The sequence below is a fragment of the Rhinoraja longicauda genome, chromosome 13 (genome assembly GCF_053455715.1).
Source record: "Rhinoraja longicauda isolate Sanriku21f chromosome 13, sRhiLon1.1, whole genome shotgun sequence".
NCBI classification, from domain to species: domain Eukaryota; kingdom Metazoa; phylum Chordata; class Chondrichthyes; order Rajiformes; family Arhynchobatidae; genus Rhinoraja; species Rhinoraja longicauda.
The window spans coordinates 14,936,667-14,958,791 of record NC_135965.1 but is presented as its reverse complement, the minus strand read 5'-3'; the positions used below and the strand labels follow the sequence as shown (position 1 = coordinate 14,958,791).

The window sequence follows — 22,125 nt, the reverse complement described above, 5'->3', positions numbered from 1 at the left end:
GACTGATGGGACTGAAGGCTGATAAATCCCCAGGGCCTGATGGTCTGCATCCCAGTGTACTTAAGGAGGTGGCTCTAGAAATTGTGGACGCATTGGTGATCATTTTCCAATGTTCTATAGATTCAGGATCAGTTCCAGTGGATTGGAGGGTAGCTATTGTTATCCCACTTTTTAAGAAAGAAGGGAGAGAGAAAACGGGAAATTATAGACCAGTTAGTCTTACATCAGTGGTGGGGAAGATGCTGGAGTCAATTATAAAAGACGAAATTGCGGAGCATTTGGATAGCAGTAATAGGATCGTTCCGAGTCAGCATTGATTTACGCTGGGGAAATCATGCTTGACTAATCTTCTGGAATTTTTTGAGGATGTAACTAGGAAAATTGACAGGGGAGAGCCGGTGGATGTGGTGTACCTCGACTTTCAGAAAGCCTTCGTCAAGGTCCCACATAGGAGATTAATGGGCAAAATTAGACCACATGGTATTAGGGGTAGGGTACTGACATGGATAGAAAATTGGTTGACAGACAGAAAGCAAAGAGTGGGGATAAATGGGTCCCTTTCAGAATGGCAGGCAGTGACTAGTGTGGTACCGCAAGGCTCGGTGCTGGGACCGCAGCTATTTACAATATACATTAATGACTTGGATGAAGGGATTAAAAGTATCATTAGCAAATTTGCAGATGATACAAAGCCGGGTGGTAGCGTGAGCTGTGAGGAAGATGCTATGAGGTTCCAGGGTGACTTGGACAGGTTGTGTGAGTGGGTGGATGCATGGCAGATGCAGTTTAATGTGGATAAGTGTGAGTTTATCTATTTTGGTGGTAAGAATAAGAAGGCAGATTATTATCTGAATGGTGTCAAGTTAGGAAAAGGGGACGTACAACGAGATCTGGGTGTCCTAGTGCATCAGTCACTGAAAGGAAGCATGCAGGTACAGCAGGCAGTGAAGAATGCCAATGGAATGTTGGCCTTCATAACAAGAGGAGTTGAGTATAGGAGCAAAGAGGTCCTTCTGCAGTTGTATAGGGCCCTAGTGAGAGTACACCTGGAGTACTGTGTGCAGTTTTGGTCTCCAATTTTGAGGAAGGATTCTCTTGCTATTGAGGGCGTGCAGCGTAGGTTTACTAGGTTAATTCCCAGAATGGCGGGACTGTCATATGTTGAAAGACTGGAGCGGCTAGGCTTGTATACACTGGAATTTAGAAGGATGAGTGGGGATCTTATCGAAACATATAAGATTATTAAGGGGTTGGACACATTAGGGGCAGGAAACATGTTCCCAATGTTGGGGCAGTCCAGAACCAGGGGCCACAGTTTAAGAATAAGGGGTAGGCCATTTAGAACGGAGATGAGGAAAAACCTTTTCAGTCAGAGAGTTGTAAATCTGTGGAATTCTCTGCCTCAGAAGGCCGTGGAGGCCAATTCTCTGAATGCATTCAAGATAGAGCTCTTAAGGATAACGGAGTCAGGGGGTATGGGGAGAAGGCAGGAACGGGGTACTGATTGAGAATGATCAGCCATGATCACATTGAATGGTGGTGCTGGCTCGAAGGGCCGAATGGCCAACTCCTGCACCTATTGTCTATTGTCCCTTGTTTTCCCCCTCTCCTCGCCACCCACCTTCCCTTTCCTTTCTATTCTCGGCAAAATGGTGGATAATTTCACTTTGGGCCCCAAATCTATTTCAAACTCTGAAATGAAAATGGCCATTTTACACCCAAGAGAATTCAATTCTATGCCTTCATAATAAACTATGCAGGGAATGTGCTCAAAAATACATTTGACAGTAAACCGCGACACTGCAATGTTCAAGCAAGCAAATGGGGTCCTTGAGAACTTAATTGCTGCTGGTTGTTTGAGTATAGCAGCTTTGACAGCCATATCATGACTTCCCTTTATTCTGTTCAACAGCTTGCAAGATTGAGCCACATCTTCAGAGAGAGGTCTCTGGTACTGGTGATTTTTCCACACTCAGAATTATTTATAGTTATTTGGCAGATTCCTCTTCCAGTAGTGGGGTGCATGCCTGCAGTGCAGGTGCAGAATAGCAGCAGATGACGTCAGAGGCATAACCCAGCAAGATGTTGCTGGCAATCACAGTGCTCAAATACAAGCTCAAAAATAAATTCGAACTTCTTTTCATGCAGCATGAAAAATTCTCTATGCAATCATTTTCTTGCAGTAGCTTTTGGATAGTATCAATTCTGGGTGATTGGGACCCAATGGATGGCTATTGTATCATAACATTACCACGGTTGAAAAATAAAACACTTTTAACAGCATTGTTCAATTACTTGGCAACGATTATGCACACCGCTCTCTCTCATCTGGACAGCCAGAAGGGGGGCTATGTGAGGATGCTGTTCATTGACTTTAGTTCAGCTTTCAATACCACAGTCCCCACCAGACTTGCTGAGAAGCTGCTGGAACTGGGGCTTAACACTCCTCTGTGTGCCTGGGTCCTGGACTTTCTCACCGCCAGGCCCCAAGTGGTCAAGATGGGGGAACACACATCTAGCCCCCTGAACATAGGATCCCCCCAGGGTTGTGTCCTTAGCCCCCTACTGTATTCCCTGTACACACATGACTGTGGGGCCAGGTTCAGCTCAAACTCCATCATCAAGTTTGCTGATGACACTGGTGGTGGGCTGGATCTCTGACAACGATGAGAAGGCCTACCGGGAGGAGGTGGCTGATCTGGCACTCTGGTGTCAGGACAATAGCCTCCTCTTGAATGTCAAAAAAACTAAGGAGCTGATTGTGGACTTTAGAAGGGCTCAACACCCAAGGACGTACACGCCACTGGAAATAAATGGGTCTACTGTGGATAGGGTGAGCAGTTTTAAATACCTGGAAGTCCACATCAAAGAGGATCTGACATGGACAACACACATTGCCGCACTGGTGGGTAAGGCAAAGCAGCGCCTTTACCACCTTAGACAACTGAGGAAATTCAGAGTGTCTCTGAGGATCCTTCAATGCTTCTACTCTGGGGCTGTAGAGAGCATCCTGTCCGGCAACATCACAGTCTGGTTTGGGAACAGCTCTGCCCAGGACAGGAAGGCCCTGCAGAGAGTAGTGCGTTCGGCAGAACGCACCATGGGAACTACACTCGCCCCCCTGCAGGACCTATACATCAGGAGGTGTAGATCGAGAGCAAGCAAGATTATGAGGGACCCCTGCCACCCCAGCAACGGACTGTTCCAGCTGCTACGGACAGGCAAGCGCCTCCGCTGTCACGCTGTGAAAACGGAGAGGATGAGACGGAGTTTCTTCCCACAGGCCATCAGGACTGTTAACTATTATAACTCCAGGGAATAAATTTTGTCTTCTCTGTATTAACTTTAATTTATATGCTGTAACTGTAATTCTTTTTTTGCACAATCCGCAGGCATTGCCACTTTCATTTCACTGCACATCGTGTATGTGTATGTGACAAATAAACTTGACTTGACTTGACTTGAACTCAGTAGGTCAGGCAGCATCCATGGAATGAAATGGGCAGGTGACGTGCCGGGTCAGGCACCACCTTCTGACTGATTAGTGTTTTGTCCTGCAGTTGACCTTTATTATTGTTATGCATGGTAAATAATTCCAATAATTAGTTCAAAAACAGGTAAGATGCAGGTGACCATGCAACACATTACCGTCTGTATAGAACCACACGATCCCAAAAGGGACAGTGCACCCCCATGTTACAGAAAGGTTGTGTTCATGGAAAATGTCTGTGTCGCACTTTTCCATGACACAAACCCTGAAGAAAATTTGTTGTTCCCTTCGCATTTTTGTACTTATTTGGTTATTTTTCCTCATGTAAAATCATTGAGCAAATTTTTATTCTGTACCTCTTTTTTCTTTAGCAGTAATTTGTAAATGCCATAGAAACATAGAAAATAGGTGCAGGAGGAGGCCATTCGGCCCTTCGAGCCAGCACCGCCATTCATTGTTATCATGGCTGATCACCACAATCAATAACCCGTGCCTGCCTTCTCCCCATATCCCTTGATTCCACCAGCCCCTAGAGCTTTATCTAACTCTCTCTTAAATCCATCCAGTGATTTGGCCTCCACTGCCCTCTGTGGCAGAGAATTCCACAAATTCACAACTCTCCGGGTGAAAAGGTTCCTTCTCACCTCAGTTTTAAATGGCCTCCCCTTTATTCTAAGACTGTGGCCCCTGGTTCTGGACTCGCCCAACATTGGGAACATTTTTCCTGCATCTAGCTTGTCCAGTCCTTTTATAATTTTATATGTCTCTATAAAATCCCCTCTCATCCTCCTGAACTCCAGTGAATTCAAGCCATGAGGGAGAATTTTGGTTGCTGAACTGCCGTAATGTGGCGGTACACTGTATTTGTCACTTGATAAAGTTAGGAGTGTTGTTGAGCTTGGAACAGAGAGAGAGATGCTGTGGTGTATCGGCTTTAAGAGAGAGCTTTAAGAAAGAACGCTCAGGAAAGAAGAAGGCTGCAAAATGTGGTGAACAGTGTCCAGTCCAACAGGGGTTCTGACCTCCTCACCATCGAAGGGATTTACAGGAGTGCCTTAAAAAGGCAGCCGGCATCATCAGAGACCTACACCACTCTGGCCACACACACATCACTCCTGCCATTGTGAAGAAGATATCGGAGCCTGAAAACTGGAACATCCAGGTTCAGGAACAGCTTGTTCCCTACAGCCATCAGGCTATTTAACACTACCACCTCCAAATAAGTTCTGAGCTATATAGACTTGGGGGCATTTAAAGATATGGACAATATTTTGAGCTGTGACAGGAAGAAGGGGTTATATTGAAGATAGGGATGGAAATAGGCAGTCTTATTGAGGACACAGATAGGTGGTATAACGCTCATCTCTGTCCAGTACAACACCCTGGTTGTGAATAATCTATTTCAATTTCACACTTGCAAGGCAGAGAATTGAGTTGGTGGTTTGAGAGTGCAATAAAATACTGGACAAATTAATTACCAAAATCTGACACGTCCCCAGTGCACGATGGGCTGTTATCCAAGATAGACCGTTTGAGAAAGCTAACTGCAGAGATGGTGTATGCAGTGGTGTTGCTCGTCCTGAGAGTTCTGGCTTAGAAAATAGTCGCATGGGTTGGACGGTAGGAAATATGACCCTGCTTTTCAAGGAGGGATAGACAATAGACAATAGGTGCAGGAGTAGGCCATTCAGCCCTTCGAGCCAGCACCGCCATTCAATGCGATCATGGCTGATCACTCTCAATCAGTACCCCGTTCCTGCCTTCTCCCCATACCCCCTCACTCCGCTATCCTTAAGAGCTTTATCCAGCTCTCTCTTGAAAGCATCCAACGAACTGGCCTCCACTGCCTTCTGAGGCAGAGAATTCCACACCTTCACCACTCTCTGACTGAAAAAGTTCTTCCTCATCTCCGTTCTAAATGGCCTACCCCTTATTCTTAAACTGTGGCCCCTTGTTCTGGACTCCCCCAACATTGGGATAGAGAAGGACGAAAGGAAACAATAGCGCAAGTAACAAAGAAAATGTTATGAAGGTGTATGAAGATGTATGAATGTCATGTAATAAAGAAAATGTAATTGATAAGAACACAATAACATCCACTTGCTGGCCCAGCCTCCTCAGAATGGAGTTACCAGTTGATTAGGTAGATTGACATCTGAAAAAGGGTCCCGACCCTAAACATCATGCTGAGATGCTGCCTGACCCGCTGAGTTACTGCAGCATTTGTGTTCTAGGTAGATTCAATGTGGCTTCATAAAAGAAAATAATGTTTGACAACTCTGACTCTCGAGGGTAAACAGTTCACACAGTATATTGTGCAGGTAATATATTGCCATTGATTAAGATTGGCTAATGAAGAAGAAAGAGAATAATTTTCAGAATGGTAACTCATAGAATGTTTCAAGGATAACTGCTTGGATCTTTTTCTCAGCAATCGATATCAATGCCATAGATTAAGGGACCAAGTGTAGCACTGCTTGCTGAAATCCTGCATCTGCAGTTTTTTTCCTTAATGCTCTTGCTGCTTGACCTGTGAATGCTTCCAGCATTCTCTCCAGATTTGCCACATCAACATTTCTTTGCTCCAAATACTGTAAGTGAGTTAACTTATAATGCAAAGCATGGTGAATAAATTGCAGTAGATAGGAAGAGATATGGTCAAGAAGTTGACAGATAGATATGTTGCAGGAAATGTTGCTATTGAGGGCGAGCAGCGTAGGTTTACTAGGTTAATTCCCGGAATGGCGGGACTGTCATATGTTGAAAGACTGGAGCGACGAGACTTGTATACACTGGAATTTAGAAGCATGAGAGGGGATCTTATCAAAACGTATAAAATTATTAAGGGGTTGGACAAGTTAGAGGCAGGAAACATGTTCCCAATGTTGGGGGAGTCCAGAACAAGGGGCCACAGTTTAAGAATAAGGGGTAGTGTAGTGAGTCCAAATCGAGCGATGTTATCAAAAGGCTTTATTCTTGGTAAAAACCGTGACAAAACGCAACGCACTTACTTTGGACACACACTACTTAACTAGCTAATATAATCTAATCTAATCTCTCTAGTTTGGCGCCAGACACTCCTATACCTCGTGCTCCCGCACCACGTGACCCGTTAGCCCAACCGAGGCTTCGAGACCCACCCGCCAATCCGTATGTCCCTACATGACCCCCCCCCAGAACCTTCGAAACCATACCTCACGGGCGCCCGGACCTCCCTCCCGGAACGCGTATGGAGGGGGGAAACCGATACCGCCAACGTGACAGGAGGCGGGGAGGGCGCCGCCGCTAGAGGCGATGGAGGGGCCACGGGAGCGGAGGGTGTAGGTGATGGAGAGCGCTTGATCGGCAACGGCGGCCCGGGCCCAACCATAGGTGGCGGGGGGCCGAGAGGTGGCAAACAGGGCGCCGCAGGCGGGACCAGTGGGGCGGCCACAGGCCGGCCCCGGCGCGGAGGCTGGGCCACCGACACGGGGAGGTCCTGGTCCAAATGGGCCGGCTTGAGCCGGGATACCGAAACGAGCTCCTGGCGATTTCCCACCTGCAAGGTGAAGGTGACAGCCCCTCTTTTAAGCACCTGGAACGGGCCCTGGCAAACCGGCCGAAGAGGGGGGCGGTTGTAATCTTTCCGAAGGAACACAAAATCGCAGTCCCGCAAGTCCGACGGGACGTGGACTTCCGTGCTTGGAGGTCGGGACTGGAGCCAGAGAACCCACCCGTGCCCGGAGGGAACCCAACACCGACGTGACGGGCGGCGGCAAGGCGGGGGCGGAAGGGAGAATGTCACCCGGCACCCGCAGGGGCGAACCGTAGACGAGCTGGGCCGAGGACGTGCCTAGCTCGGCCTTTGGGTCCGTACGAATGCCGAAGGAGTACCCAAGGCAGCTGGTCAGCCCAATCGTGGCCGGTCAGTCGGGCACAGAGGGACGCCTTCAGCTGCCGATGGAAACGCTCAACCATCCCGTTGGATTGGGGATGGTAGGCGGTGGTCTGCTGTAAACGAGACCCATACAACTGTGCCAGCGCGGCCCAGAGGGACGAGGTGAACTGGGCTCCCCGATCTGTGGTGATGATAGCCGGGACGCCGAAACAGGCCACCCAATATGGGGGCTGGACATGGCGATGAACTTTGGAGGTCTGGCACGGAATGCAGGCACGTGCCCAGGCCGCCACCTACTTCCGCAGGCCGTGCCAGACAAACCGGGCGGTCACCATGGCTGAAGTCGCCCTGATGGACGGATGTGCCAGGCCATGAATGGCCTCAAAACCCTTACGCCGCAGGGCGGCAGGCACCACCGGGCGAGGGCCTGGAAGGGAAACGTCACACCACAACTTGGTACCTGTGGGGCCACACGCCACCTGTTCCAAATGCAGTCCCGAGGCTGTGGAGGCGTACATCCCGGCAGTTCCTTCCAGGCGCTGAGCCTCCGCTAGCTCCTGGAAATCCACCTGTTTACCCACCACGGCTACGGAGGGAATGGCCGGCCGGGACAGGGCATCAGCAACAGCATTAAGCCTACCCGCAATATGACGGACATCGGTGGTAAACTCTGAAATCAGGGTGAGGTGCCGCTGCTGGCGAGCCGACCACGGATCAGAAACCTTAGCAAAAGCGAATGTCAGAGGTTTGTGATCCGTGTAGGCCACAAAAGAGCGGCCTTCCAAAAAATAACGGAAGTGGCGGACTGCTAAATAGAGGGCCAGGAGCTCCCTATCAAACGCACTATATTTGAGCTCGGCTCGCAAGAGCTGCCGGCTGAAAAACGTCGGGGGCTGCCAGCGACCTTCGACCTGCTGCTCCAAAACCCCACCCACCGCCACGTCTGAGGCGTCCACCGTCAGAGCCGTGGGGGCGGAGGAGCGCGGGTGCACCAGCATGGTGGCGTTGGCGAGGGCCTGTTTGACCGCGACAAAAGCCGTCTCTGCAGCTGCGGACCATACCAACTCAGCGGGGTTACCCGCGAGGCATTGAAAAAGGGGGCGCATGACCCGAGCTGCTGCAGGCACGAACCGATGATAGAAGTTCACCATGCCCACGAATTCCTGCAAACCCTTGATGGTCGTAGGGCGTGGAAAAGACGGACCGCGTCCACCTTAGCTGGCAAAGGAGTGGCACCGGCCGGTGTAACCCGGTGACCCAAAAAATCTACCGCCGACAGGCCGAATTGGCATTTGGACGGATGGAGAATCAGGCCGTGGTCTTGCAGCCTCTGGAATACAGTGCGGAGGTGGATTAAGTGCTCCTGGACCGAACGGCTGGCAATCAAAATGTCATCGAGGTAAATAAACACGAACGGCAAACCTCGACCCACACGGTCCATCAGACGCTGGAATGCCTGAGCTGCATTTTTAAGGCCGAAAGGCATGCGCAACCACTCAAACAACCCGAACGGAGTAATGGTAGCCGTCTTTGGAATGTCCGGCGGGTGGACCGGGATCTGATGATATCCCCGCACCAAATCGATCATAGAAAAAATTGTAGCCCCCTCCAGGCTGGCTGAGAAGTCCTGTATGTGCGGAATCGGGTAGCGGTCCGGCCGTGTTGCCGCGTTAAGTCGTCGGAAATCCCCACATGGTCTCCACCCCCCAGATGCTTTGGAAACCATATGCAAGGGGGAGGCCCACGGACTACTCGAAGGCCGCGCAATTCCCAGCCTCTCCAAGTTCAAGAACTCCTCTCGAGCCATGGCCAGCTTGTCGGGTGGGAGGCGCCGTGCCCGGGCAAAAACCGGCGGCCCCTCGGTCGGAATGAAATGCACGACCCCATGCTTCTCGGAAGGTGCATCGAACTGCTGAACGAGGAGCTGCGGGAAATCCGCTAGGACCGCATCGAACTGACCGGGGCCGTGGTAATGGCCTGGATCGCTGAACTGGATGGGGCGGCGCTTGGAAGGGCCGCAGGCCCCGTACCTCGGGGCCGTATGCTAGCCGAGGGCTGCAGGCCCCTCCCGCGGACGTCTACGACCAACGAAAACGCCCATAGGAAATCCGCACCCAAAATGGCCTGGCCCACATCCGCAACGATGAAATCCCAACGGTAGGTCCTGGACTTGAAGGACAGGGACATAGCCCTTTTACCGTAAGTGCGGATGGGGCTACCGTTCACCGCAATGAGGGGAGGTCCCTTCCCCCCCGCTTGAACTTCGCAGTCATAGGGGGGCACAATACTCACAACCGCTCCCGTATCCACTAGAAAAACGATCCCGGTACCTTGGTCCGTCGCATAGAGGCGGCAATTACGGCCAATCGAGACTGCCTCTACATTCGATCGGCCCAGGCATTTCCCGGAAAGGAACACGGGGCTCTGCAGCTTCGAGTCTCACTGCCCCACCGCCGATGGAAGAAACACCAGCCGCGCCTATTCGGCCCTGACCAATAAACATGTTCCGCAGCCCCTTCTTGGCGGGCTGACTGCGAAATAGCGGCCGATGCATCGCTCTCTCGGCCGCTCCACCCACTGCCGCTGGGCCTCGAGACCCGATTAACCGAGTCGCCTCGGGTGTGCCGCTCCCTGACGAGCGCGTCAGCTTTCTCGGCGAACGCTACCGGATCTTCAAACGAGACGTCGGCCAACACTAACCTGACGTCCCGGGGTAGTTTCTCCCGAAAAGCCGCTTCGAAAACCATGCACGGCTGATGGTCGCCCACCAAGGTCAGCATCTCGGTCATCAACTCCGACGGTAGCCGCTGCCCCAGCTCTGGTAAATGGAGGAGCTTCAGAGCCCGCTGGTTCTGGCTCCAGCCAAAAGTCCTCAGTAGGAGCCTCTTGAGCCCCACGTACTGCTCCGTTTGGGGTGGACTGGTCAGGTATTGACTGACCCGCGCAGCCACCTCCGACTGCAGACAGCTCACCAGGTGGTGGAACTTCTCCTGGTCTTCCTCCACCCCCTTAAGATGGAACTGGGATTCCGCCTGCACAAACCACAGGTGCGGCTGATGGGCCCAGAACGGCGGTAGGTGAACCTCGCCCGCGCTCGCTCCCACCTGTGACATTCTGCGTGTTCGCTTCAGATCTTACGTTCGGGGTCACCAATGTAGTGAGTCCAAATCGAGCGATGTTATCAAAAGGCTTTATTCTTGGTAAAAACCGTGACAAAACGCAACGCACTTACTTTGGACACACACTACTTAACTAGCTAATATAATCTAATCTCTCTAGTTTGGCGCCAGACACTCCTATACCTCGCGCTCCCGCACTACGTGACCCGTTAGCCCAACCGAGGGTTCGAGACCCACCCGCCAATCCGTATGTCCCTACAGTAGGCCATTTAGAACGGAGATGAGGAAACACTTTTTCAGTCAGAGAGTTGTGAATCTGTGGAATTCTCTGCCTCAGAAGGCAGTGGAGGCCAATTCACTGAATGCATTCAAGAGAGAGCTAGATAGAGCTCTTAAGGATAGCGGAGTCAGGGGGTATGGGGAGAAGGCAGGAACGGGGTACTGATTGAGAATGATCAGCCATGATCACATTGAATGGCGGTGCTGGCTTGAAGGGCCGAATGGCCTACTCCTGCACCTATTGTCTATTGTCTATTGTTGTATGAAATATGGGGTGGATGGAATATAATATAGATTGAGTACTTGATGTTGCACTCCAAGAAGCATGCGGTCGTCCTTCACAAAATCAATCAACTAATTCCAATTGCATGGGAACCAAGACGATTGGAGCTGGTAGATCTGTTGCAGCCTTCATCCGCCTTCACAGCCGTTGAGTTCAAGATAACTTTGTCCGCCTGGTCCGCCGTTGAGGTCTTGTACGTTGGATCGTTCTTAGTCTGGACCCTCATTCTTGACCTTACTGCCACGAGTGGCCCTACCAGAAGCTAGTGCTTCCGACGGCATCCTTTCGGAACCATGGGGGCACGCAAGCCTCTTCACCACAACAAGGTGAACGATCTGAAGAGGATATATATATATATAATGGTGAGGTATATGGAACAGTGCAGCACAGAACAGTCCCTTTGCCTCTCAATGTCCATGCCATAAGTGATGGCAAGTTAAACTAATCTCAACTGGCTGCACATAATCCATATCCCTCCATTCCCTGCATATTATTGTGCCTATCCAAAAGTCTTAAATGTCACTACCACTATCCATGGCAGTGCATTCCAGGCACCCACCACTATCTGTGTAAAAAAAATTGCCTCACATATCTCCTTTAAAATTTTCCCTCACGCCTTAAAACTATGTTGTTGTTCAGAGGGATTTGAGACACTTCTACACAAATCAAGTCTCCAAAGTTATGCCTTCCCTGGCGATGATGTAATAAGATTCAATAGATTAATTTTGGGGTGAGGAGATAACGTTGTGAAATTGAATGGTCTAAGACTTTATTGGAGAGATTAGAAGAATGAAAAGTCATCACACAGAACACTGTGTGTCACAGAGTAAATGCCGAGAGACTGTTTCATCTTTCTAGAGTGCCAGATGCAATGGGTCACAATTTAAACCAATGACCAGAATTGAGATGATAGTCTGATATTCTCTCCCGTAGGGAATTCATTTGAAGAGTATAAATCACAACTAAGGTTGACCGGATTCATATTATGACGCAGCAGAAAGCCATTCAGCCCATCACATCCCGGCAAAGAAATGACTCCCTTCTTATTTCCCTATACCCCTGAAACTTATTCTTTCTTTCATGGCCATTAACAACCGTTTGATTCTTTTGCCATTTACCCATGCTAGGTAATGTACAGAGGCCAATGAATATACCAGCACAGCTTCAGGATGTGGAAGGGAACTGAAGCACCCAGAGGAGACCCTACGGCAGGCCCCTTGCTTTTCCTCTCTGGAGCACTAGAAGACAAATAATGAATTTTATAGAAATCCACAGTTGCACCGACACAAACGTTTATTTTAAATGTTGAAGGAAAGTACTGAGTCATTGAATTTTATGGTGCAGGAGGAAGCTAGTTGGTTCATTACACCTGAACTGACTTTTCAACAAGCTATTCCATTTTGACCCATTTTATTCCCATTCCTTCTCCCACAGCCCCAAACTCTTCAATTTTGTCTTCTCAAGCACGTTTGGAAGTTAAAAAAATATATAGAATTGGATTCCACCACCATTTTCCAGGAATGTTCCATACTTTCCAACATAGTAGGGAGAAATTTCTACACTAACTCTTCTGATTATTTTGTATCCATTTTTCAGAGGAAATAGCTGACCCTTCGTACAATTCTGAATGCCTCAATACATCTTGCCTTAACACATGTGGCTTTTTCTGTACAAAATCTCAACTTTACCCATTTCTCCACATAACTAAGTTTCCTCAAACCTGCCATCATCCTTGTAAACCTCCTCTGTATCCCCTGCAAGACATTATTTTTCTTGAAATATTGTGTCTAGTACTGCTTACTCAGAGATTTGAAAAACATTAGTATAACTTCCTTGATTGTGAAGATCCTGCTGTCTTCAAAATGTGTCCTGTATCCTTATTCTTGCACCATTTCAAAATCAGTTAGATTATAAATTTATAACCTGACAAAAGAAACAAATGTGCAGAGAAGACTTGAGAGAATGTTGCCATGACACAGGGCCGGAGCAAAATGGAGAGGTTGAGCAGGCTGGAACTTTTTCCTTGGAGTGCAGGAGGAGAGGTGATCTTATAGAGGACTAGATAGGGTAAATGAACAGAGTCTTTTACCCAGAGTAGGGGAATCAAGAATGAGAGGACATAGGTTTAAGGTGAGGGGGGAAAGATTTAATAGGAACCTGAGGGGCGACTTTTTTACACAAAGTTTCGCAGGTATATGGAACGAGCTGCTGGAGGAGGTCGTTGAGACCGGTACTATCACAACATTTATAAAAGAATTTGGACAGGTACATGGATGGGAGAAGTTTGGAGGGATATGGGACAAACGCAGGCAGGTTGGACTAGTGTAGTTGAGGCATGTTGGTCGGCGTGTGCACGTTGGGCTGAAGGCCCTGTTTCCGCACTGTATAACTCCATTACACTATGACTATGAAGAATTGGATCAGAATTGTCATTTTAAAAAGAAATATTTTGCTGTAAGAATGTGTGCAGTCAAAAATATGTTAGTTTCCCGAACAGATCTTATTTAAAATTCATGTGAAAAATGTTATTTTGATAAAGGCTAAAAATCTGGCATCTTATGACTCGCATTCTCCGAAACAGAAAGTTAACTGTTGCATTTATTTCCAGAATAATTTGATCCGCCAACATGGATGTCAGCACTCAGGAAATAATGGATGAAATCAAGTCCTCTCAGGCGCACGGTGAAGACAGCAACTTGTTTTACATGTATGTGGCCACTCCCGGTGGAGCTCCAAAAGACATTCATAAAAATGTAATAAAACCTTTTCTTCAGGAGCGTGGATGGCAGAAGGTCAGCTACGCAAATACCGGGTTCAGGTACATGAATCATTTGGAGTAATTGCCAGTAAATGTTTATCCAAGCCTGAAGAGTCTGTACTGTCACAGGCTCAACCTGACTATTACTGACTTCGACAGCTTGATAAAAATTGAGGTTCATCAGGCGAAAACTTAGTTTTTTTGATAATATCATCATATCATATATATATACAGCCGGAAACAGGCCTTTTCGGCCCACCAAGTCCGTGCCGCCCAGCGATCCCCGTACATTAACACTATCCTACACCCACTAGGGACAATTTTTTTACATTTACCCAGCCAATTAACCTACATACCTGTACGTCTTTGGAGTGTGGGAGGAAACCGAAGATCTCGGAGAAAACCCACGCAGGTCACGGGGAGAACGTACAAACTCCTTACAGTGCAGCACCCGTAGTCAGGATCGAACCTGAGTCTCCGGCGCTGCATTCGCTGTAAAGCAGCAACTCTACCGCTGCGCTACCGTGCCGGTAGAGTTCAGTTCAGTTTGCAAGGGTAGAAGGATAGGGTTTTTCTAAGGAGAAGATTGGCGATAACAAATGTATTACATTAACAATACTTTATTCATGCAGGTCGCTTTGCTAGTAAGTCCAGCATTTATCTCCCATCCCTAAATACTAATGATTGGCAATGAGGACAAACTGTTAACAGTCATCCACATTGCTGTATCAGGTTACTAATGCACTGGACTGGGAAGTCCGATTTCCTTCCCTCAGAAGCAACAAACTAGAGGATTTGTATCACCCTTTGTGGACACAGCTTTTTTGGTCTGTATTTAGTTGATGGGATGGGATATTAGCTGCTGTGATGGGATATAAGCTAATTTCTCTAGACCAGCAGTGATTCGTAAGGGTGTCGGGTTCTGGGGAGAAGGCAGGAGAATGGGGTTGAGAGGGAAAGATAGATCAGCAATGATTGATTGGCGGAGCAGACTTGATGGGCCGAATGGCCTAATTCTACTCACAGCAAGCGAAGGCAGTGCATCACTCCATAAACTGCTCATCCTCCCGCCCCATCAGTCACCTCTTGCTCATCTGTGGGGGAAGTCTCCAGTTCCAATATTGACCTAATTTGCGGCCTTGAAAACCCTAAAATTAGAATGGAAGCAAGTCATCCTCAATTCTGGAACTGCTCAAGATGAAGGACAAAGAAGACAGGAGATGTGATTAATTTAATAGATACAGTACATTCAGAAAGTATTCAGACCCATTCACTTTTTCCACATTTTGCTACATTACAGCCTTATTTTAAAATGGATTCAATTCATTTTTTTATCATCAATCTACGCACAATTACCCAGAATGAAGAAGCGAAAATAGTTGTTTAGAAATGTTTGCAAAGTAATTAAAAAGAAATAACTGAAATATCACATTTACATAAGTATTCAGACCCTTTGCTATGACACTCAAAATTAAGCTCATGTTCATTATGGTCATTATGTTTCGATTGATTAATTATCCTTGAGATGTTTCTACAACTTGATTGGAGTCCACCAGAGGTAAATTTAATCAATTGGACATGATTTGGAAAGGCATACACCTGTCTATATAAGGTCTCACAGTTGACAGTGCATGTCAGGGCAAAATCCAAGCCATGAAGACGAAGGAATTGTCCGTAGACCTCCGAGACAGGATTGTGTCAAGGCACAGATCTGGGGAAGGCCAGAAAACAATTTCTGCAGCGTTGCAGGTCCCGAAGAGCACAGTGGCCTCCATCATTCTTAAATGGAAGAACGTTGGATCCACCAGGACTCTTCATGGAGCTGGCCGCCCGGCCAAACTGAGCAATTGGGGGAGAAGGGCCTTGGTCAGGGAGGTGATCAAGAACCCAGAGCTCCAGAGTTCCTCTGTGAAGATGGGAGAACCTTCTAGAAGGACAACTATATCTGCAGGACTCCACCAATCAGGTCTTTATGGTAGAGTGGCCAGACAGAAGCCACTCCTCAGTAAGAGACACATGACAGCCCGCTTGGAGTTTGCCTAAAGGACTCTCATACCATGAGAAACAAGATTCTCTGGTCTGATGAAACCAAGACTGAACTATTTGGCCCGAATGCCAAGCGGCACCGCTCATCACCTGGCCAATACCATACCTACGGTGAAGCATGGTGGTGGCAGCATCATGCTGTGGGGATGTTTTTCAGCAGCAGGAACTGGGAGACTAGTTAGGATCGAGGGAAAGATGAACGGAGCAAAGTTCAGAGAGATCCTTGATGAAAACCTGCTCCAGAGCGTTCTGGACCTCAGACTGGGGCGGAGGTTCACCTTCCAACAGGACAACGACCCTAAGCACACAGCCAAGACAACGCAGGAGTGGCTTCGTGACAAGTCTGTGAATGTCCTTGAGTGGCCCAGCCAGAGCCCGGACTTGAACCCGATTTTTTTTTTTGTCTTAATTGTAGTTGTGATGTGGTGTTTTTGTGTTTGTGTACTATGTGTGTATGTGGGGGGGAGGGGGAAACTGTAACATTGTAAATATGTGTCCCTTCCGAACGGAGACCCGACCTTTGTTTTCTGGGCCGTGTCTCCGTTCCTGCTGCGGCCTACCATCGGCCCAACTCCTGGAGCTGGCGGCCTCCAGGGCTCTGGTTCGCAGAGCCCGCGGATCGGACTTACCACCACCGGAGCCGGCCGTCTTCGGAGGCTGCGGGAGCGGCTGCGACTCGCCTTAGGCTCGGGCCGCGTGGATGCCGACATCGGAAGCTCCGGCAGCGGGTTCGCCCGCCCCGGATCGCGGGGCTTGGGTCGCGGACATTTCACCGTCCGGCGCGGCCTAAGATATGCCGCGGGATATTTCTCTGCTGGGCGGGGGCTTCAATGTCGGGAGCCACGACCGCCCCGACATGCAGCAACAGCGGCAGCAGCAGCGTGTTCGCCCGCCCCGGATCGGACTTATCATCGGCGGAGCCGGCCGTCTTCGGAGGCTACGGGAGCGGCTGCGACACGACGCGCCTTGGGCTTGGCCCGCTGTGGACCGTCCGGTGCGGCCTGCAACCACAACAACCTGACTGCGGGCGAGGACAGCGGGAGAAGGGAAAGACATTGTGGCCTTCCATCACAGTGAGGAGAGGACTGGAGGAGACTCACTGTGATGGATGTTTCTTTGATGGATGTTTCTTTTTTTTGTGTGTTTTTGGGGTTGGGTGGTTTGAGTGCCTGTTTGATGCTTTTATTGTTGGACTGTGTTTTTGGGGGTTTTTTGGGGTTGTGTAATTTGAATGCCTGTTTAGCGCTTTTATTGTTGGACGGGGGTTTTGGGGTTGTGTGATTTGAATGCCTATTTAATGCTTTTATTGTTGGACTGTGTTTTTGGGGTTGGGTAATTTGGGTGCCTGTTTAGTGCTTTTATTGTTGGACTGTGTTTTTGGGGGTTTTTTGGGGGTGTAATTTTGATGCTTATTTAATGCTTTTGTTGTTGGACTGTGGGTGATTGAATTAACATTTTGTTCAAGATGGCCGCGCCGTTGTGTTTGGCTGCCTGCCACTGTATGTTTCTTTTTTTTCCTAGTCAGATGTGCAGCACTTTGGTCAACGTGGGTTGTTTTTAAATGTGCTATACAAATAAATTGACTTGACTTGACTTGACTTGAACATCTCTGGAGGGACCTGAAAATAGCTGTGCATCGACGCTCCCCATCCAACCTGACAGAGCTTGAGAGGTTTTGCAGAGAAGAATGGGAGAAATTACCCAAATACAGGTGGGCCAAGCTTGTAACTTCATACCCGAGAAGACTTGAGGCTGTAATCGCTGCCAAAGGAGCCTCGACAAAGTACTGAGTAAAGGGTCTGAATACTTATGTAAATGTGATATTTTCGTTATTTCTTTTTAATTACTTTGCAGAAATTTCTAAACACCTGTTTTCACTTTTTTATTATGGGGTATTGTGCGTAGATTTATGATTTAAAAAAAAAGAATTTCATCTATTTTAAAATAAGGCTGTAATGTAGCAAAATGTGGAAAAAGTGAAGGGGTTGAATACTTTCTGAATGTACTGTATATTAACAAGGACAAAAGGGAAGGCAGGAGGTAAACAACTGGAAAAAGATGCTAGGAACTTTAGATGTTGATTTACAAAGTGCTGGAGTACCTCAGCCGGTCAGGCAGCCTCTCTGCAGAACATGGACGTGTGGTGACGTTGCAGATCTGAAGAAGGCTCCCAACACGAAACATCATTTATCCATGCTGTCCAAATGTGCTGCCTGACCCGCTGAGTTACTCAGGCACTCTTGTCTTTTTTTGGAGAAAGTTGCTTTTGGGACAAAAGCAGGAGGAGTAGCATATGTGGAGCTCAGTGGGTATCGGGAAGAGAGAGAAGCTGCCTCAATTTAATGATCAAAATATCCAGTGGCTCCTTGTACTTGTAAAATGGATGACATGAGAGCAAGGTATTCCCTTGAGAATTTGAGAGTGTTTGTGCACGAATAAACAAGGTTGCACAACATTGTTCCAGTTATAGACACAAAGTGCTGAAGTAATTCAGCAAGTCAGGCAGCATCTCCAGAGAAAAAGGATGATGTTTCGGGTCCTCACACTCCACTTATGATCCATTTCCCATTTTCTTATCTGCAGTAAGAACCATTCTTTTGTTTCAATTTCATTCCAAGTTTTTAAGAGGTTAATTAATGGAACCAATTTTTAATCAATAAATCAGTACCAGAATGCTGTATTCATTAGAGGGTATTAAGAGGGCTGTCAGGAGAGGTTGGACAAACCTGGGTTGTTTTCTCTGAATATTGGAGACTGATGGGTAGCCTGATCGGTATATCTCTCTTATGAGAGACATAGATACGGTAGACAGTCAGAACCTTTGTCCCAGGGTGATAATGTCAAAGACAACAGCACCATGGTGTAGCAGTAGAGTTGCTGCCTTACAGTGCCAGAGACACAGGCTCGATCCTGACTACGGGTTCTGTCTGTATGGATTTTATATGTTCTCCCTGTGACCACGTCGGTTCTCTCCGGGTGCTCCGGTTTCCTCCCACACTGCAAAGACGTGCAGATTAATTGGCTTTGGTAAAATGGTGAATTGTCCCTATTGTGTAGGATAGTGCTAGTGTACAGTGTGAACGCAAGTCGGCACGGACACGGTGGGCCGAAGGGACTGTTTCTGTGCTTTATCTCTAAAGATTTAAAGATTAGAGGGCATAGCTTTAAGGTGAGTTGGGGAAAGTTTAAAGGAGATGAGTTTTTTACAGAGCATGCGGTGGGTGTCTGGCACGGGGTGGGGGTAGGGAATTTGTGACTTTGTTAGCGCCCTTTATGGGCGACTATTTCCATACCTTGGGTATGCAAGCAAAGAAGCACGGTGGCGCAGCGGTAGAGTTGCTGCCTTACAGCGAATGCAGCGCCGGAGACTCAGGTTCGATCCCGACTACGGGCGCCGTCTGTACGGAGTTTGTACGTTCTCCCCGTGACCTGCGTGGGTTTTCTCCGAGATCTTCAGTTTCCTCCCACACTCCAAAGACGTGCAGTATGTAGGTTAATTGACTGGGCAAATGTAAAAATTGTCCCTAGTGTGTGTAGAATAGTGTTAATGTGCGGGGATCGCTGGGCGGCACGGACTCGGTGGGCCGAAGGGCCTGTTTCCGCGCTGTATCTCTAAATCTAAATCTAAAAAAAAAAATTTCACTGTGACTTGTCACATGCAACAATCAGATATACAATTCAATTCAAAAGCATACCGGTCAGCGGAAAGATAATACATGATTACAATCGAGACATCCAAAATTTGCATATACATGATAAAGGGAATAACGTGAATCATGTTCTGTGCAAGATAAAGCCACTAAAGCCTGAAGATAGTCCAAGGGTCTCCAATTAGTTAGGTAGTAGTGCAAAACTACTCTAGTTGTTGGTAGGATGGTTCGGTTGCTTGATAACAGCTGGGAAGAAACAGTCTCTGAATATGGAGCCGTACGTTTTCACACTTCTATACCCTTTGCCCGATGGGAGAGGGGAGAAAAGGGAGTGATTGGCAGGGTGCAACTCGTCCTTGATTATGCTGGTGGCCTTGCCGAGGCAGTATAAGTTTAAGGCTAGATAGGGAACTTAGAAATACATTTTAACCACTCAACCTAAATCAGTCCATCAGTGGTGAAAACTCAAGTTAATTTCTTTAATTGTATTAACCACCACAGAAGCCAATGTAACATTTAATAGCAGTTGGTTAACTTGACCATCAGTCCTGACTTGGATCTCTGGCCTAGTGCTGAACAGAGAGCACATTATATTTCTAACTTGATTTCCCTGCTATTTGCCCTATGACCACCCTTCAACAACTGAAAATCCTTTACTTTTATTCAGCATCAAGCAATGGTAGGATGAGATGTAGCTATTGCCATCGCTGTCCTTCCTGATTGCACGTGCTGCAGTAAGTCAATGGATCAGGCAGCATCTCCAGAGAACATGGAGAGGTGACGTTTTGGGTCAGGACCCCACTTCAGATTAATATTTTATAAAAGGTCCAGATATGGTAGAAGGCCAGTAGGGGTGAGGAGGGGTCCAAAGGGAGGGGGAATGTCAGAATCGGAAGAGGTCATCAATGGGAGGCGAGGACTCCATTCCATCGAAAAAGGCCTGAAGATGTAGGTGAGGAAATGGAGCTGTAAACCATGGCGGGCCTGGAATTCGTTGAGGTGGGGGTGTAGAGGGGCAAAGCTAAGGCCTCTTGAGGACCAACAGTTCTGCATCTGAAAGAGAAATCTCAGGGGGTAACATGAAAATAAAACTGTGGTGAGGGCTGGGCTCAGAGAGGTGGCGGGAAGCTCAGGAGGGGTACTGTGGGGGGGTTGCTGGGGGCTGAGAGGGGTATGAGGAGTAGTGCAACGGTGAGAATCTGAAGAAGGGCCCCATCCAGAAACGTCTCCTATCCGTGTTCTCTAGAGATCATCATCATCATATATATACAGCCGGAAACAGGCCTTTTCGGCCCTCCAAGTCCGTGCCGCCCAGCGATCCCCGTACATTAACACTATCCTACACCCACTAGGGACAATTTTTACATTTACCCAGCCAATTAACCTACATACCTGTACGTCTTTGGAGTGTGGGAGGAAACCGAAGATCTCGGAGAAAACCCACGCAGGTCACATGCTGCATGTCCTGTTGAGTTACTCCATCACTCCGTGTCCTTTTGTGTAAACCAGCATCTGCAGTTCCTTGTTGGTCCACACAAAATGCTGGAGTAACTCAACGGGTCAGGCAGCATCTCAGGAGAGAAGGAATGGGTAGCATTTCTCGACCCGAAACGTCACCCATTCCTTCTCTCCTGAGATGCTACCTGACCTGCTGAGTTACTTCAGACTGAAGAAGGGTCTCGACCTGCAACGTCACCCATTCCTTCTCTCCTGAGATGCTGCCTGACCCACTGAGTTACTCCAGCATTTTGTGTCTACCTTCATTTGAACCAACATCTGCAGTTATTTTCTTGCAGTTCCTTGTTTCTACTTCCTTAATGGGAGACTGACTGAGCCAACACTTCCCCCTACCCCGCCCTGCCCTCCCATCAGGTAAATAATTATGCCACACAATCCTCCCTCTGAGTTCCTTCCAGGATGCGCAATTTAAATGCTCAGAAGTTAAAATAGCCTGTAATGCATTTCAGGAACAGTGTGTGTGAGTTTTGCACTCAATCTCCTATCCAGGGTCCACACAGAATTACAATGATCTCCCTCTCTTCTCTGAGTATCTATCTTATTGTACTCCTGATAAAGCCGCTGAAATAACAACATCATTGCAAGGGGAATTGGGCTATAGAAATCAACAAATTGCAGGCAGGGTTTTCCACAAAGCTTTAAATTACTGTCTGATATTTCAACAAATTAACATGAATCAATTTTACATTACACAGATGTAAGAACTTGAAACAAGAGTGAACATCACTGCCCCTCAGACACAAAGATGACAGATGATTCATATCTAATCTACTTTCCTGCCTGATACCCAAATCTAAATAAAACAGTCAATCCTAGTTGAATATTCTTAACAGTTCATCAGGGTAGAAAGCTGCAAAAAATCATACTCCTCTGACTAAAAACTCTTAAATGTTCTACTCCTTTTAATGGGGCACTGTCATCCTAAAGTTTAATAACTACGAAATAATCCTTCATTTATTCACAAGATGTGAATGTTCATGGCTCGCAAGCATTTACCCCTAATTGTCCCTTCCTAGGCCATTTCAGAGCGTGGTCAGAAGTCAACTCCATTGCTGTAAGATTAAAACCAGATTAGGATAGCAGAATTTATCCATTATATGTCGAT

At 47.8% G+C, this 22,125-nt stretch overlaps 1 protein-coding gene across 3 annotated transcripts in view; it reads left to right on the top strand.

Moving 5' to 3' along the window:
• The window catches only part of LOC144599477 (uncharacterized), a 97,845-nt gene that overhangs the window by 73,906 nt on the left and 1,814 nt on the right, over positions 1–22,125 (top strand). For 2 of the 3 annotated variants that reach the window (XM_078410427.1, XM_078410429.1), the window contains one exon: positions 13,657–13,866. In XM_078410427.1, the coding sequence (XP_078266553.1) occupies positions 13,676–13,866 (191 nt within the window). In that variant the 5' untranslated portion in view covers positions 13,657–13,675. The remainder of the gene's footprint in view (positions 1–13,656; positions 13,867–22,125) is intronic. The other variant, XM_078410430.1, reaches the window with a different exon arrangement.